Source organism: Schistocerca serialis, chromosome 3 (assembly GCF_023864345.2).
Source record: "Schistocerca serialis cubense isolate TAMUIC-IGC-003099 chromosome 3, iqSchSeri2.2, whole genome shotgun sequence".
NCBI lineage: Eukaryota > Metazoa > Arthropoda > Insecta > Orthoptera > Acrididae > Schistocerca > Schistocerca serialis.
In genome coordinates this window covers 480,904,718-480,922,905 of record NC_064640.1, presented here as the reverse complement: position 1 = coordinate 480,922,905, position 18,188 = coordinate 480,904,718, and the positions used below count along the sequence as shown (strand labels likewise).

At 43.4% G+C, this 18,188-nt stretch overlaps 1 protein-coding gene across 6 annotated transcripts in view; it reads left to right on the top strand.

The window, feature by feature from the left end:
* Positions 1-18,188, top strand: part of LOC126470368 (single-stranded DNA-binding protein 3) — a 377,943-nt gene that overhangs the window by 86,544 nt on the left and 273,211 nt on the right. For all 6 annotated transcript variants that reach the window (XM_050098180.1, XM_050098178.1, XM_050098175.1 and 3 more), the window contains exon 3: positions 3,686-3,747. In XM_050098180.1, coding sequence (XP_049954137.1) covers positions 3,686-3,747 — 62 coding nt within the window. The remainder of the gene's footprint in view (positions 1-3,685; positions 3,748-18,188) is intronic.

Here is an 18,188-nt window from a genome sequence, read left to right as displayed (position 1 = left end):
CCAGAGAAGGTAGTGATATTGGACGCTAGGACCAGGATTCAAGTTAACATTCTGACTCATCCCAAAGGTGTTCCATTGGGCTCAGGTTGGGACTCTCGGCAAGCCAGTCTGTTTCAGGAATATTACTGTCCACAAATAACTGCCACACAGACCCTGTTTCGACAGGGTGCAGCGTCAGGCTGATACAGTCAGTCATCATCTCTGAACTGTTACTCTGCAGTACACAGTACACTCTTTTGTAAAATGTGTTCATATCCTTCTGCATGTAGCGTTAACTCCCTACGCATTCATTGTGCTAGCTGGACTGCTGGTAGCACTTTGGAACTCAAGCGTGATTCCTTCCACTAATTTCTTTTGATTTTTTACAACACATTCTGCAATACTAGATGGCCCCTGTCCATCAGTACATGACATCTTCGTGGTCCTGGTTAAACTGTGGTCATTCCTCAGCGTTTCCACCTCACAATCACGTCACTAACAGTTGACATGGGCAGCTTTAGAAGGGTTGACATGTCCCTGACGGATTTCTTACATAAGTGACATTCAATGTCTTGTCTACGTTCGAATTCACTGAGCTCTCCTGACAGACCATTCTGCTGTTATTGCTTCTCTACTGTTAACACACATTTCTCCCTGTCTCCTTTCATACTGGTGGGTTCCCCTTTCGTGATACTGAATGGTCAGTTCAGCATTACATTTGGGTGTCCGGATACCATTGATCTGATAGTGTGTCTGCTCTATAATCCAGCAACAGAAGGACGTTACCAGTGTTGATTTAAAATTTTGTGCATCCTATCTATTGCCCTTTTTGTGTACAAGAATGACCTGGAGAAGAGTCTCCAGTCACACTGGAGTGCTCGCTGCTCACGTGATTGTAACTATGGGCTAGCAAAGGAGCTGGTTCCATGGAGTATTGTATGTAAAATCAAATTGGAATTCCTTCAAGTCCAAGTGACTTGTTCCCTTTATCAGTTAGGGGCTATCAAATGAAAACGAGACATACGGAAAAAAGAAGGAAACTTATTTCAAAAGTAATTGCCATAACTGCTATTACATTTATCCCACAGTGAGGCAAGACGGTCAATGCCTTCGTAGAAAAATGTTTGCAGTTGCCCACGGAACCATGATTGTACCCAGGCATGCACCTCTTCGTCCGAAGCAAACTGACGGCCACCCATGTCTTTCTTCAGGGCTCCAACAATATGTTAAACGCAATAGGAGAGATCGGGACTGCATGGAGGATGTGTAACTTCTGCAGCGTATTCGAGACAGCCTTGACAACATATACGCGGGCATTATCCCGCAACAGAATGCCGTCCGTCAACATTCGTGGGCGGTTTGGATTTAATGACGCGCTTCTGTTTTTTCTAAGTGTTTCACAAAGTCAACGAGTAGCAGGACCCTGCAGTCTAAGAAAAAAGTCATAATGACTTTCTTCGAGCTGGTGTGCCTGTTATTTTGACTAAAAAGTTTTGTTGGGAAGCCCATACACATCCCCCATGCAGTCCCAATCTCTACCCATGTGTTTTCCATATTTCTGGAGGCCTGAAGAAAGACATTTGTGGTGTGATTTACATGGGACTAAGAGGTGCGCGCATTAGTAAAATCATGGTTCTGCAGACAACCGCAAACATTTTTCCGTGAAGGCATTGACCGTCTTGCCTCACAGCGGGACAAATGCAGTAAGTTATGGCGATTACTTTGAAATAATAAACAGTTCACATACTTCTTTGCCATCTGTGTCGTCTGCAGTTGACTTGCCCTAATAGTTCAATTATCATTGCCAGGGATGCTGATGCCGCCGTAGCCAATTTGTAAGTGTGCGGCGGTGTAGCATTGGTAGGTTAGTATGCCTATACTTTTAGTAAATACATTTTTTAATAAGGAATTGAAAATTCCTTTTTTCTTTGTGCTGTCCTCAGTTTCGACACTGGACGGATCCGCGAGATATTGAATGGAAGGTTTGGATTTGTTCATTGACTTTACGAATGACCAGAATTTCCTAGTATTTTCTGGTAAATCTTTCCCCAGGATTTGACTTAAAACTATTCTATGCTTCACGCATAGCCCTTCTTAAGATTAACTTTTTTTGTTAGCATCCCTGCAGTCCCCCTCCTAGCGATAGTGTAGTAATCTTTGATTTCGGAATATTCTACGAATGTCACCAGTAAACCAGGGCGAATGTTTGCTTGCCATCGTTTATAAACTTTCTTGGATTGTACTTACCAGATCGCAGTTCAAATGGTTCAAATAGCTCTGAGCACTATGGGACTCAACTGCTGAGGTCATTAGTCCCCTAGAACTTAGAACTAGTTAAACCTAACTAACCTAAGGACACCACACACATCCATGCCCGAGGCAGGATTCGAACCTGCGACCGTAGCGGTCTCGCGGTTCCAGACTGCAGCGCCAGAACCGCGCGGCCACTTCGGCCGGCAGACCGCAGTTCATATCGCCTTCAAACATTAAGAACAACGTTTTCGCGTTTCCCAGATGAACTGAGTGTTCTCACGTCGTCCTTGAAATAAATGCCTTCCATGGCAATCAGGAGTCAAACATGACTCGTAGAGAAAATCGGATTGCTCCAAAGTTAACGGTTTCTTCGGCTCGTCAAGGACATGAGGAAAAACGTAATTTCCAATCACGTTTTTGTTCTAAAAATTGCTCATGCTGGGTTACGATGCAGCAGTATGATCATAGATTCACTCCATAATCCATAATATATTTGACAGTGAGTTCACAGCTTTTAAACGGAGAAGACACTCTAAAGCACATGGTAGTAACTCCGTATTAAAGGGAATTTACAAATAGCGTCTTGGAGCAATAATAGAGGAATTTAACGACAGTTAATTTGAAATTATGTGACAGGATATTCTGTCATTTAGGTTACATTTAAGGTTTTCACCCAGCAAAGGCACCCTGTTAATATGAATCGTACACAGGATTTCCCATAAAGAATTGCAGAAACATCGGGAATGTTTCCCGCTGTCTACCATAAAAAGTAAAATTTCGTAAACATTTAAAGGGAACGTTAATACTATAGTGTTAATGGGGCGCTGAAGACCAGGAGCAATAGGAAGCTACCCCCGTGGTATCACGAAACTGCGGAGAAGCAGGTCGATGTTCAATCCAATCAAAGTGAGCATGAAAAACAGCAACTGAATGCATGGATGATTCCGCGTGTATTTAAAGCAAACCTGATGGGTAGAAACCCATCTACCAACTTTCGTTTATGTCGCATGTGTTGCGATTTTTTTTCCGTCAGTCTATATAAAATGTAAAACTGCGATTCGCCTTCGTGTTTTTCATTCACATTATACAATGTTGTTTAACTGAGCTTGACTTTCAAGTAATTTTTAATAGCGAAATTTTTCCTAGGTATTTAAATATGCCTTCGTCAAGCCATGATAAAGAATTAATGACCTTCTGAATTATTGTAGCATTTTCAAAATTTGTAGGAGGATACGTAATACAGAATTGATAAACACTCAGTTCAGACAACACCTTTCCAGTGGCAGTGGTAAGTGATGTATTTGTACGAGCGCAGTTGTGACTGGCGCAGCTGAGCCTGGGGCAGCACCCCTACAGACAGCCAGCTGGCGAGGGACTGCGCGTCCGCAAAAATCAATACAGGTTTTGAGCGTGGGTTGGCGGCCCCTGCTAACGCTCTCTTCTTGTTTTCCAGATCCGATGGGAGAAAAACATAACGCTAGGCGAACCTCCTGGGTTTCTGCATTCGTGGTGGTGGTGAGTACATATTTCTTCATTAGCGGTAAGGTTTACGGCATTTGAAAAGTGGGAGCATGGTTAAGAACTTCGCGGCAATTAAATGTCATGTTTCCTATAGGGTGAGCTCTTGTCAACGAGTACCGTATTCTGAAACAATCGGCTGCATACTTAGTGCTCCACTGGCACTGCAGTTAACAATGAGTGAATAAGCATTAGATGTGTAGCCAATTCCTATCTAATCTGGAAACCAAAGAGACCACGCTTCTGGAAACATGGGGTTTGATATGCATGCGAAGCAACATGCTGATGGTATTTAGAATATAAATATATAAATAATTTATATAAGTAAATGCTTCTGTGTATGGTCTGCGTCCTCTAAGACTGGAAGGGTCCATCCCAAACTAAAGAGTACGAAACATACTCGACTATGGATCATAGTTGTTTTCGCTGTAGTGCAGTTTTACAAAGAACTGTAATAATGAAGCAAGTGCGTCATCATGTCAATTGTATTTACTTCCGCTGTTTCACTAAAAGTTTCACAGAAGCGATTCGGGTATTAACTGGATCCTAAAACATGGTCGATAAATTTTGGGGACGTTATATAGGAATGAGATCTTGAGTTTTAGAAGTCAATCCTATACAGTAATAAATAGCTCACATAACTAGAAAGAAACGAAGTATACGTAGTCGCATTTTTATTAGATTTGTCGCGTTTCCGTGTCGTTTAACAAAGTGTTAATGTGTTACAGGCTTTCTTAAAATCTGAAAGGAGGAAAAATGATTCAGAACGAACCAACAATAAAGATACAGCATTTTCTGAAGATGTCTAGATAATATCAAACAATGGAAGCCCCTATTAATAGTGAACTCTATGAATGGGGTACTGACGGATTCATTTCGCCCACTACTTTTATTCTGCTAAAAAAAATGACTTTGCGGCAAGACACAAGTATGGCAACTCTAGACATAGAGGGCATACAGTTTCCGTGAATCTGACTCTGAAGTGTTAAATACGGCATGAAACCAAAGTTGGTTTTGAAGAGTCTTTGTGCTGTATGAGACGTGGTCCTGTTGAAAGCCGTATCCATTTCTTTGCCTCTATAACTATCGAACGAAGCTCGGAGTTGAACATGGGTTCCGAAATTTGTACGTTCACAAAATATTTGTTAGATATACCGTGCAACGTTGGCAAGTAGTTTACGTCGTCGAGGGGCAATGCTGTCTTCCGAAAACCGTAGCAATTATTCGCGCCTTTAAATCATAGTTCGTCTTATATTAAGTAGGTAGCATTACTGCTTCTTATTTAATAATGGCACTTTCCACATTATATATAATGTGGAAACAAAAGCAGAGTTGGCAGTTTTCGGTTGTGAACAATCCTTCACGTGGAATACTAAGTCATTCCTGGTAGGCAGGTAGTAACTTACTGAAAACTTACCCTAACTTTGCGGAGTCCAAGGCAATATCACAACTTCTGAAAATGTTGTACAGACCATACGCTCGTTAGTTCTTGTAGAAGTGACTCATGAGCCTTGAGTTGACACTCAGGATACTGGAACAATCAGAATAGGGGGATTATAAGCTGGAGACCCCCTAGAGATTGTAAGTTAGCGACTGCTGCACTCAGCGTGTCCAGAGGAATGAGATTTGGCCCTTGAGTAAAGCGTATGCATTAATAGAGATGAAAAAATAAGATTCCCATCAAAAGCAAAGGATTATTCTAAAAACTTAACTGAAACTTTCAGGATTAGAAATATTTTACGTGAGTTTAGAATAGTTTAGTTTGAGTGCGAGAAACAGAGGAAAGTACTGGCAGTTTTTTTCGAAAATACTAAGATATTCTCGCCCGAATGTTGACTAATGCAACGCACATTGAGGCTACGCATTAAGAAAACAACAAAGATGGAAAAACGCTACCTGAAGTCTTTAAATTTTCTGAACCACTTGCGCTGTTTTTCATGCAAGCCCGTCATTAGTATGGATAGATAGCCCACGCAAGAAAGCGTTATCTCAGCGCTTGTTTTATAAGCTATGCTGGAACATGCTCGCGCTTTTTCGTAGCCTTCTTATCGGTTGGTGCCGTCAACTTTATCTTATTTCAGATAAAAATTCTGTGTCCGTGGAAATTTTTCAGGTGCCGGACTGCGCTTTCCTGTACTACAGTGGTTGCAAGCGTCTCGTAGAGTTGTGTTACTATTCCGAAGCGAGATAGTAATAAAAAATATCCAAACATGAATGATCCTTCGAACATGCCATTTTTAAGTGAAAATTATTTTTCTGGTTGTGCATCGTGATAAAGGTCAGCAGTAGCTTCCTGTAACATTCTAGTGCCTACCGACAGTTTCTGGTTGTAGGAGTGTGTTGCAGGGGGAGTGTTATCAAAGCTTAATGAAGGTATCAGGCCCTTGATCTTCCGACATTACATCTCTGTGCCAACAACGATTCTGTTTTTTCTCTCACGACAATTGTATTTTTTCATATCACAGCAAGCGCGGAAATTTACACAGTCCATTTATGGTCGACTGTTAACACTGAACATGGTTGCGCAAGGACTGTTTCCTTTGATGCTAAGCTCAAAGTGGATGCCATGGAAACTGAAGCATCGCTACGCTTGCTAACCAAATACAGTTTTCTACCCTTACCTATTCGTGAAGCAATTGAACTTTATTGTTCGCGATAAAGAGGCGTCATATGCGAAGACCTATATACCCGTCTGCAGGCACACATGGAGCTGGCAATCCGTTTGGATTGAGAAAGAGGAAATCAAATGATAATGCTATTAATAAATCTATGCGCGCGATGGGCAGTCCCGTTGGGAAATACACAAATGCTATAGTAGTGGGCATCGCGGGCGCCTCTGTAATCTTTGATGACGTGCATTGCTCGCGCGGCAGAGAGACCGCCAAATCCGGAAACGCTTTTGCGATAGTCTGGAGATGTACTGTTGAGCGACAAAATTGACAGCTAAGGGTAATGATACGCTTTACCAAAAGCTCTACACAAGGAAAAAAGGTATCGTAGAAATCTGGATGCGGGCTGGAGTCGGAGCTGTCAAATCCTGTGACATTACGGCCTCTAAGCCTTGCTGTAGGTAAATGTTGGAATGTAGTTGGCGACTGGAAGAAATGACATTTCCAAGGAAAGAGAAAGGGTTGCACAGGTATCTCGAGGCAGTTGTCCTGGATTCGTTGAGAGAGATGCGTGCCCTCTATGAGTGGCGATAGGTACGTGTGCTGTATGAATGGGCAATTCTTCGCATATCGTTGCAAAACAGGTATACGGAATCTGCGCCCTGTCTTCCTGGAGACTTAATTGCTCATTAACTAAAGGCCTATCTGCACCCGTAGAGTCCTCGCCGTTCACAGCAAACGTTCAGTTTACCGGCAACGAGGTGTTGTATTACCCGTCCACACCGCGCTGACGAGTCCATGCGAATGACTAACAACGTAAACATTCTGCTGCCGGAAGAATAGCGCCACCAGTGGACGACATAACGTTCTACACTATACCTTTTTGTATACGCGTATTGCACTAGTTATAGTTGATCAAATGTTTAAATCCTGCTTTTCTTTCTGTCATCATGCATACTCTTTCCTAACATCGAAAATCATATTATGTATTGTCTCTTTAGAAAAAAAATGTTGTTTCTTTATCATGCATACCCTGCGCTTTTAAATATTATCTTATTTAACTTAAAATTTCACAATGCTTATATCTCTTCTATTTGACAGTACTGTTAATAATTGGCAGGATTATAATCACAAACAAAATGTTGGTACTTTCAAATCAAATACGCTATCTGCCCAGAAGTATCCGTACATTAATTTAGGATGTGTCGACCATTTGCCTCTGTGACGGTTAGAAATCTGCAGGGGACACTTTCAATCAGGCATCTGGATGTTTCTGGAGGAATGGCTGCTCATTATTCATAAAGAGCCGAAACGGGGAAGGTAATGATATTGGACGCTGGGATCTGGAGCGAAGTCGACTCATCCCAAAGGTGTTCCATTGGGTTCAGGTCTGTCTTCCTTCATTTCAGGAATGTTATTGCCCACAAACCTTTGTCTCAGAGATGCTGCTTTGACAGGGCGCATTGTCATGCTGATACAATCAGTCACTCTCCCAACAGTCCATCTACTGTATGCAGAACACAACGCTGTAAAATGCGTTCATATCTTTCCACATTTCGCGTTTTCTGAAGCACAGTGAGGGAACCACATCCTAACCACGAAAAAAATCCCCAACTGTAACACCACTTCTTCTGTACTTCACTGCTTAGACCACTCACGTTCCCCAGGCAGTCACCAAACTCAACAGAGGGTGCTCCTGTACTGCAAACTCTTCGGTTTACTTGTTTTTGGGCGAGGTGGTATAGACCGAAACAAAATGTCCACTAAATATGGGCTCCAAAATGGATACCTTAAGAGCTATTGGCACTTACGGGGTAGAGTAGATGTTTCACATAGCGAAGATAAAAAGTTGCTCATAGCTGTTAAGGTACGCAGTCTAGAGCCCATGTTTACTAGCCATTTTCTCTTGTTTCGTCCCATACTACCATCTCTGTAAGTTGCGTACCCTACAATCTTAGCTACAACAGTACCGGTACATGTATTCTAATGTCAGAAGTATCAGAACGATTTTCGCGTATAACTTCAGACTCGGTCGTTTCCGAGCCAGATTCACGTACCTCATATTCATACATTTACCTTTCTCCATCATCCCTTAAAGTCTGTAGCTTCACCGCCGAGTCATCCTCTATATAACTTAGCGACTATTCTGTAATCCAGAACAGCTTCAGGTCCGTATCTTAAGGTTTCCAGGGACAATAAAAATTAGATTTTCAATATTTCACGTAGTTTATAGACCGAATGTAAAAATTAATGTTATAATCTGCTCCTTAAGAGGTATGTTTCTGTGTTAAAAGTGTAACATAATAAAACACGTATTATGGTTTGAAATTGTCTTTCGGGGGGCAAATACCCGGTTTCATTCATCCAGGATTTGGGAATAACAACACTTAAAAACTTCCAACAAAAAAGTTTGAGCACAATTTTAAATCTTTCCTAGTTTTTTTCTCGCTTACATGCTTAACGTAAAATATGTAACACAGTGATTTAATTCATTTGTAAAGGAATCAGATGTTTGAAGGTGTTTTATGCATGTGAATTCGATATTTCAAAATATTGTGGGGCTTACTGGTACCGTAAGTATGTGCAGATTGACGGTCGTTAATGCGAGGATTCGTGATAATCCTTAGACGATAGGATTTTTGCATTCCCGAGCGTTATGAAGAATTACAATTTAAGTAGTTTTATAATTGATTGCTCGACCGTATTAGAGAGGGAGCTAATGATTCCAACAGCTTAAATTAAGATTTATCCCCAGGTGTTCGGTGCGATAGTATCCGATATTACGCTAGATGACTGTTGCAAATATTCTTCCTGTTTCCTCCCCTAATATCTCCAAATATATATCGACGCCGTATGGTTATAACCCCCCTGCATTTCAAAAATAGGTAGTGACACTGCTTTTTGCCTGCTGCTTTCACTTGTCATTTTTGAAGGGAACTATTCCAATGTAGAGGTAGTTACGGTGTGCAGTTGAGCGCCCACAAACCACCACTACCACCATCATCATCATCATCAATTATGGTGCAAATTTCTCATCGCGATCAGCAACAGGGTACTTAAAATATTCATAAACAGTAATGTTGGATTGAACATAGACTTTCCTACATGCACATACTATTGTCAGACGAGAGGTTAAGTCGGAACCTCGCATAGAGTTTATAAAGCAGATAGGTTAGTGTTAGAAATTGTTTAGTAAGGTACTTGACATCATATGCTTCCGAAATTCGTATTCGTATTTTAAGATTCCTGTCATACTGTGCGCTAGGTGTCTTTTAATGTATCATACGTGTGGTCTTCTAAAAATTAAACCAGTTGCTATGGGTCTTCACAAACTGCGACTTCTACAGTGTAGCTGAAACAGGCACGTCAACTCCGCGAAAGTCACGATGAACTTATTCTTTGACTACAAAGGTCCGCTGCTTATTGATTTTTGTGGACCACGACGCCACAAATCACGCACAGCGGTATATGGACACTTAGCAAAAATTGAAGAGCGCCATCAAGTCCAAATGCCCAGAAATGTTGACGGACGGCATTATTTTGTTGCAAGATAAAGCCTGCCCACGTGTTGCCAAGGTAGTCTCGACTACGCGGTTGAAGTCTGGCTGCGAAGCCCTTCCACATCCTCTATACAGTCCTCATCTCTCCTCACTTGTTTTCTATATTTTTTGGAGCCCTGCAAGAAATCATTGGTGGCCGTCGATTTGCTTCGAAGAGGTGCACGCATGGGTACAAAGTGATTTCGTAGGTAACCGTCTTGTCTCACAGTGGGATAAATGTATTAACACTTATGGAGATTACTTTTAATATAAAAGCGAGTTCAGTTGCTTGTTTTCACCTGTCTCTTTTCATTTGACGGCTACTTACAGATGACGAATGTTGAGTGTTACATAGAATAGGTAGCGTTTTGGCAGCGCCCAGTCTACTGTCACATTGACAACCAAGCGTATATCTGCCCCTAGAGCTTTGCCGAAGGTAGATTTCACACCATTCGTACTAACATCCATACGCTCCACTGCGGCAGCTCTCGACCATCCTAAATGTTCAGCATTTCGAGAGATGGAGGCTCCATTTGTCTAATCTGATAATCCTTTCTCTGTTGACTCACTGGGTGCGTGACCAATCGTAGCATACGACTGAGCGAGGACCAGCGTCGGGTAAGAAGTAAGACTGGCCTTCGATAAAAGCGGGGTTCGAATCCTGGTGCAGCCATGCTGATGTAAATTTACGTGGTTTCTCCAAATCACTTAAAAAGTATACGGGAGTGGTTCCATGAACAGAAAACGGCCGCTTTATTCCCCATCTGAGCTAGTGCTCTGTTTATAAAGAGCTCGACGTCGACGAAGTAGTAGACCAGCCTCCTTTCTTTCTTGTCGCATGGCCACATTGCTGTGTTTGCAAGTCCACAAGATGATCATTCATTGACGACGTAGTATGCGTAAGGAAGGCTATTGTTACTATAGAAAAACTTAAGCTTTTACGCCACAATGCTGAACAAAATGGTTCAAATGGCTCTATGGGACTTAACATCTGAGGTCATCAATCCCCTAGACTTAGGACTACTTAAAAACCTAACTAACCTAAGGACATCATACACATCGATGCCCGAGGCAGGATTCGAATCTGCGACCTCAACAGCCGCGTGGTTCCGGACTGAAGCGCCTAGAACCGCTCGGCCACCGCTGCCGGCCCAATGCTGAATCACTTGAAATGTGTAATATGTTCATCTTGAGTCTGTTTGGCTGTATTCAGTCGGTCATTAAAATGTTTCTGTTCAGTATTAGATCAAAGTAGATTTTTATCCCGAAGCAAAGAAAATGAACACACAGGAGATGCATTTGATCGTGTGTCCATTTACAGTAGCTTAAGTAAATTTCATGAAGTGCATAGTGACTCAAATATTTTGAATGCCGAATCACCCAACTTTTTTTCATTGCTCTTTCAATATTTTGTCATAGTAAAACACAATGCGTAGTGCCTCCATTCTCATATACGTGTCGTTGTTTTGGGAAGTTGAAATTTTGTGGCCACGAAAGAATTACACTGATCAGCCAGAACATCATGACCACTAACCTACTATCGATATAAACCCGTCCAGGTGATAGCAGCATCACCTGGCGAGGAATTACTGCTGGTCAGACACACGCACGGTGCATGTAGTATCAGTGAGCGTCTTTCCGTGTGTAGAATGGGGAGGCGCGTGATCTATTTGAGTTTGACAGAGGGCAGATTGTGATGGCCCGGAGGCTCAGCACGAGCATTTCGGAAACTGCACGACTTGTCGGGTGTTCGAGGCGTGCTGTGGCGAGTGTCTTCACCATGTGGTGAAACCAAGGTAAAACCACGTCCAGACATCGTAGGGTTGGGCGGCCATCCCTCGTTGCAGATGTTGGACATCGTAGGTTGGACAGACTGGTAAAACAGGACAGGCGGTAGACTGTGGTGAACTAACATCAGACTTTAATGCTGGGCAGAGTACAACTGTGTCTGAACACATGGTGCACCGAACACCCCTAACGCTGGGCCTCCGCAGCCGACGACCCATAATGTTGACACCACGACATCGGCAACTACGACTGGAATGAGCACCTGACCAGCGGCACTGGAAGTTGGCGCAGTGGCTGGCAGGGCGTTGCATGGTCTGATAAATCCCGATACCTTCATCATGCCGATAGGAGAGCGCGAATCCGTCGTCTTCCAGGGGAACAGCTCCTTGACGTACTGCGGGTCGGAGACAAGCTGGCGGCGGCTCCGTTATGCTCTGGGAAACATGAATCTGGGCCTCCATGGTTCCAGTGGAGCTCGCCCAAGGTACCATAACGGCCAGGGAGTATCGTGCACTGGTTGCAAACCACGTACACCCCTTCATGACGATCATGTTTCCCCACGGCAATGGTATTTTTAGCAAGATAATGCGCCATGTCACAAGGTCAGGAGTGTGAAGGAGTGAGTCGAGGTACACAGTGGAGAGCTTCAGTTGCTTTGCTGGCCCATCTGAACCCTGTCGCACTCGCATGAGATGTAATTGAACGTGGTGTCAGAGCTCATCGCCCCCTCCCCGGAATTTACGGGAATTGGGTGACTTGTGTGAGCAGATGTGGTACCAACTTCCTCCAGCGACCTACCAAGACCTCATTGCTTCCATGCCACGACGCGTCGCCGCTGTTATCCGTGTCAAAGGTGGACGTACCAGCTATTAGGTAGGTGGTCATGACACTCTGGCTGATCAGTGTACTTGTTGCTGGACTTGAAATAGCTGGTTTTCTGGAACTTGCTTGTAAGAGTTCAAGCTGGTGAGAGATGGTTCGTCATAAATCCATTGACGTTTGTTGGAAGCCCTGAGCAGATGCCAAGGCTGTGTTGTTATCGTAGCGGGTTTTTGCTCGATGTGCGGCTGTGACAAAAATCGAAGAGAGAAAACGCTTCAGCTTCTAATATGTGGCCTCTGTGCGGCGAGTACTGGAGACACATCTACAGATCGGCACTAATAGTGACGCTGATTGCCACATACATATATCATAGCTAATAGCTGTGAAGCCGCACGCGCATTAACACGTTAAAACAGCGCGTCTTCGCTGGTACACCCGCTGTTGCTTGCAAATTAAAAATAAAATTTATTTCTGTTAAGTTTCATTATTATGACAAGAATCCAAAGAGATCGGTTAAAGGTTATCTATTACAAAATGTGGCGTGACAAGGTTCATGGGAATACCGTTACTTCAGCCTACATTATCCTTAGGGATCAGTTATACGGGGTGGTGAGAAATACTCTGAAAAGCTTCTGAAGTTTTTTTAAAGGAGTTCATATTGCTTTCAGCTATTAGAATTTTATTTTGGAAAATGAAATTCTAAGGGCTTGAAGGCGAAACGAAGTGTTTTAAAAAAATTGTAGAAGCTATGGACCCATTCTACAAGAAAATAATTGGCTTCTAACGGTGTTGTAGGATAGGTAGTGCTGAGAAAGAATTGTTTGGGAGACAATTCGATACTTTGCGCTGTTTCAGAGTTAATTAGCACTTGAATTGGCCAGCCAGGCCGTTGCGCGCGCAAATTCGAGTAGCCCGCCAGATACAGTGGGTGTAAGTTGTTCTCGTAGGGTAGATGATAGCGCACGAAACTGCTCAGGATCTGCCTCGAGTTCAATCCTAGCTACCGTCCCATGTTCAGTTTTTGTATATCGCTCTCTCTTTTGGTTTTATGAAACCAAATGAATAACACGTTTAGCATCACCTTCACTGGTGAGGTTCCTGAATTTGCGCGCAGCCAATTGGTTGGCTATGCTAATTAACTAGAGAACGGCGCTACGTATCGAATTTATAACAGTTATTTCTCAGCACAACCTACCCTGCAACTCCCTTACAAGCTTTTCAGCCTGTTTCTGACCACCCTGTATACATATGTGCAATTGGAAACTAAACACCAGACAGGTTCCACATAAAATATCAAATTTTGACAACTTACTGAAAGCTGTCGTTAAATACAATGATTCAAACAATCTTTTTGTGGACGGAATCTGAATTGGCTCTGAGCACTATGGGACTTAACATCTGTGGTCATCAGTCCCCTAGAACTTAGAACTACTGAAACCTAACCAACCTAAGGACATCACACACATCCATGCCCGAGGCAGGATTCGAACCTGCGACCGTAGCGGTCACGCGGTTCCAGACTGAAGCGCCTAGAACCGCACGGGAATCTGAATTAAATGCTGCGTGTGTAAGTACTGAGAAAATAACTATGTATGGCTTTCTGAAGGAGTTCTCTGATGTTTCGAGCATCGGATTGCAATACTACACGTTGCAGGCTTGCCACTACATCATAGACGAACACAATTCGTGTAGTTATGTGAATGTTAAATATTTTTATTGTGAGTCAGCGAAAGGCATGGCAGCCACCCCCCCCCCCCCCCCCCAAAGAAATTTCCAAAACATTCGACGATAAGTGTCAGAGAGTAGCAGTGTCGATAGTGATCAAAGGACGTGCACATTCTCGTTGTCTTTGCCTCGGACAGCAGCGACACACAGATACCGCACCAGCCGCCTCAGACGAGCAACCATTGCACATGGCGCGACGACCGTAATACGACAAGGAATAAAGTTTGACGCAAGTGGCTGCTACGGCCACCTGGGACCATTTGCTGGAGCCTGTGCTGCGAGCATGTGCTCCCCTTGCCACGGTTTCTTTTGCACCTCGTTGCGGTACAGGCAGGTTCCAGTGGTGTAGTAAAAGACGAAACTGGAGGGATGCAGGGCCGAAGGCTAAGAACTGCAGACCATGCCTAGTCGTCAGTGATCGCCACTTAGTGCAAGTGCGTCGGCAAGGGCGGCAGCTGTTGGATTGTGGTAGGCAACGACGCAAATGACCAGTTCTGATCGTGTTGTAGGGAGCCATATTCTAACTTGACCTCTGGTGTCTGTTGAGGAAGCACTAGACGCCGCGACATAGACTCCGAACCTAACACAGTCTCTTCTTTTGCTGCCTGCACAGCGTCAAGAGGTAGGCTGTTGCATCTGGTCACCACACACTTCTCCCGTTACTAGAAACGCTCTCGAAGATGTTCAACTTCCTGGTGAGCATTATTATCAGACCTGTCCCTCATAGCACATGTGTAGACCATTAAGGACGGCGGGTGGGCTGTTCTGTATTATTGACTGTATTTTTGCTCACATTTTTTTTGCCGCAACAGTGTAAATACTCATAGTGTGGAATAGTATCTTCCAAAATGATATCAGGTGTATCTGCAACCGATTGCTCCCAGCTAGGTGGTGTGTTGGTAAGACTGGCCTTTTGTTTGGGGAGACCGGTGTTCAATTTCGCGCCCTGCCATCAAGACAGGTTTTTCGGTAGTTTGGTGTAATCTCTGAAGGGATACTGCCTGCTTGTAGGACTAAGTCGTTGCTGGAAGATACTATACGAGGTTAACCCAAACTCTGTCGTCAAAATTTCGGAAGTTGTGTCGCATAAGGGACCCGTTGTCTCCGATGGTGGTAGTGTAATTCTGACTCAGTCGGTTTGTTACGCCATTTACCTTTGTTTCTGTGTAAATGTCTTGACAACTGTGAAGAAGACTGTAATATTCAAACACGAAAACGACCCATTGGAAACAATGAGTAAAGCAACAACCCGCTGATGCAAAGTAATGTGATGTTTGCCGTCGCTGGGTGAACAGCTCGGTATGGTGTCGTCGTCCCGCTCCTTCACTGCATTTAGTGAACTCATACACGAGGTGCGTACCAGGCAGCTATTCATCAGTAAATCTATCCATTCTGCTGTATATCAGTCTTAATATAAAACTACTATTGCCAGATAAACAAACCCGATACAGAACCGAGCAGTGCTGAATGCAAGATTGGTGTCATAGAGTAAAGCGGGTAGTACTGTTGTCTGCGGCCAAGTACCGTGAATAGATAGAAAATGTTTCCAAACAATATACACAGCGCATACTGTCGAACTTGCACAGTTGAGCTGATATTTTCAGTCCAGTACAAGTGCAAAGATGAATACAGGTAATAAGTCAAAAGAAATAAAACGAATCAACAATGACTACGGTTTCCTTATAACAAAATGCTCAGAAAATATATCGAATAACGTGTGTTGTCTGGAGTTCGGGTGACCCTGTTAAAGATAATGAAATTGTTAAACAAGACAGTATAGTCATCGACATAAGACAATGATTGTCCTCATATGCAGCGTACATCCTGTAAAAACGTGTAAATGAGACTTCATTCAGTTGGAAAAATTGCTTCGCCATTGGTTTCTTCCACTTGTATATTAGGGTTACCACAGTATGCATGTACGCATACATAACTCGAATTTACGCTTTACTACGAGTGTTGTGAGAGCAGGCGTTCCACAATTATGTTTAAATTACTGTATTAAAACACTATTGTTGGAAAAGAATATAATTTAAGTGAACTTACAAAGCAAATGTGGTAGGTAGAAAATTAGAAAGCTCAAGAAAGAATACATGCCTTGAATGGGTAGAGCTCATCAGTTACTCATTTGGCACAAAAAGTCAGATGAGGTAAATGGTGTGTGTAGTCGCTTAGATTTAAAACAGCATTAAGGAGGTTTATTTCACTGTTCTGACTGTATTTGAGGAAACTTTTCACGTGTAATTTCTGCATGTGCTAGCCAAAGGTCCATTTTTTCATGAAACACTTCATAGCAGGCATAAAAGTTATGAGTGTTTCGTTTTTTCCTTGAATTTCCTTGTTTAACTCATTTAGTTTAAGGGTCACATCAGTTACAAGTGCCACGTGCAACGACCAGCTGAAATCGTGCAGTTGTGAGTAATCTTATCATCTTGTGAATACGAACAGCACCCCCAGTTTCGATAACACAAAGTATTTTAGTGATCATTACCTCCGTCTTTCACATTGTTGTTTTGTGGAAGCCGGAAAACAGAGGTTTGTGCTCCCCGCTCGGCGTAACACTCGCTCATAACGCGCCGTCTAGTTAAAAATTCGCCAGTATTAAGATCATCATGCTGGAGGGAAGACTGGTTGGTTGGCATAAGCGTTACAGGCGGTGAGATGCAGGTGGAGACGAGAGGCGGTGACAGTGTTGTCAGATTTACTGTACCGCCTACAAATTCCTTGCGAAACATTCCTTGTCAACAACGCTGTCTTACAAAAACAGTTCTTTTAAACAGATTTCGGACACAGGTTTTGAAAGATCTACTCATAAAGCCATGTCGATCGACAGGTCGATCGCGATCGACAGGTCGATCGCGATCGACGAGTTGAGCACCCCTGGTCTACAGTAACGTTCTAAAATGCAAGCTTCACCATTGGTTGCTGTTCGCGGACATTTTTCACTGTACTGCTCTGCTTGAAAGACTTGACAATTTAGCGCCTTCTTCATGCCTTTTGTTAGAAGAGCAGGCCAGCTTCTACTATTATTCTGTAGTAATTTTATGCTTATATTGATGTACAATATATTAAAATGATGGGGAACATTCCTAGTTGGTCGAACGGAGACTGTGCGACGTTGCCTCTCTCCTAGGTCCTACCTCCACGTGATATGTGCGTGGGGAAGCATATAACTCAAAAGAACAGTGGCATTGAAAACCAGTATGTCGAGCTGAGAGATGAGAAAACGATTAAGGATAATGACGTATGCAGCCGTTATTCATTGCACTGCTGTTAAGTTCGCGATGTATTTTTCCGTGGCTATACATAAATTGAGGTGATAAGTCATGGGGTATCTCCTGATATCATGTCGGACCTCAATTTGTCCGGCGTAGTGCAGCAACTCGACGTGGCATGGACTCAGCAAGTCGTTGGAAGTCCCTTGCAGAAAAGCTGAGCGATGCTGCCTCAAAAGCCGTACATAATTGCGAAGGTGTTGCCGGTGCAGGATTTTGTGCACGAGCTGACCTCTCGATTATGTCCCATAAATGTTCGATGGGATTTACGTCGGACGATCTTGGTGGCCAAGCCATTTGCTCGAATTGACCAGAATGTTCTTCAAACTATTCGCCAACAATTGTGGTCCGGTGACATGGCGCATCGTCATCCTAAAAATTCCATCGTTGTTAGGGAACGTTAAGTCCATAAATGGCCGCAAATGGTCTCCAAGTAGCCTAACATAACCAGACCCCAGTCAATTTCATGTAAATACAGTCAACACCATTATGGAGCCACCACCAGCTTGCGCAGTGCCTTGTTGGCAACCTGGGTCCATGGCTTCGTGGAGTCTGCGCCACACTCGAACCCTGCCATCAGCTCGTACCAACTTATCGGGACTCATCTGACTAGGGCACGGCCGGTCGTCTACGGCCCAACCGATATGGACACGAGCCCAAGAAAGGCGCTGCGGGCGACA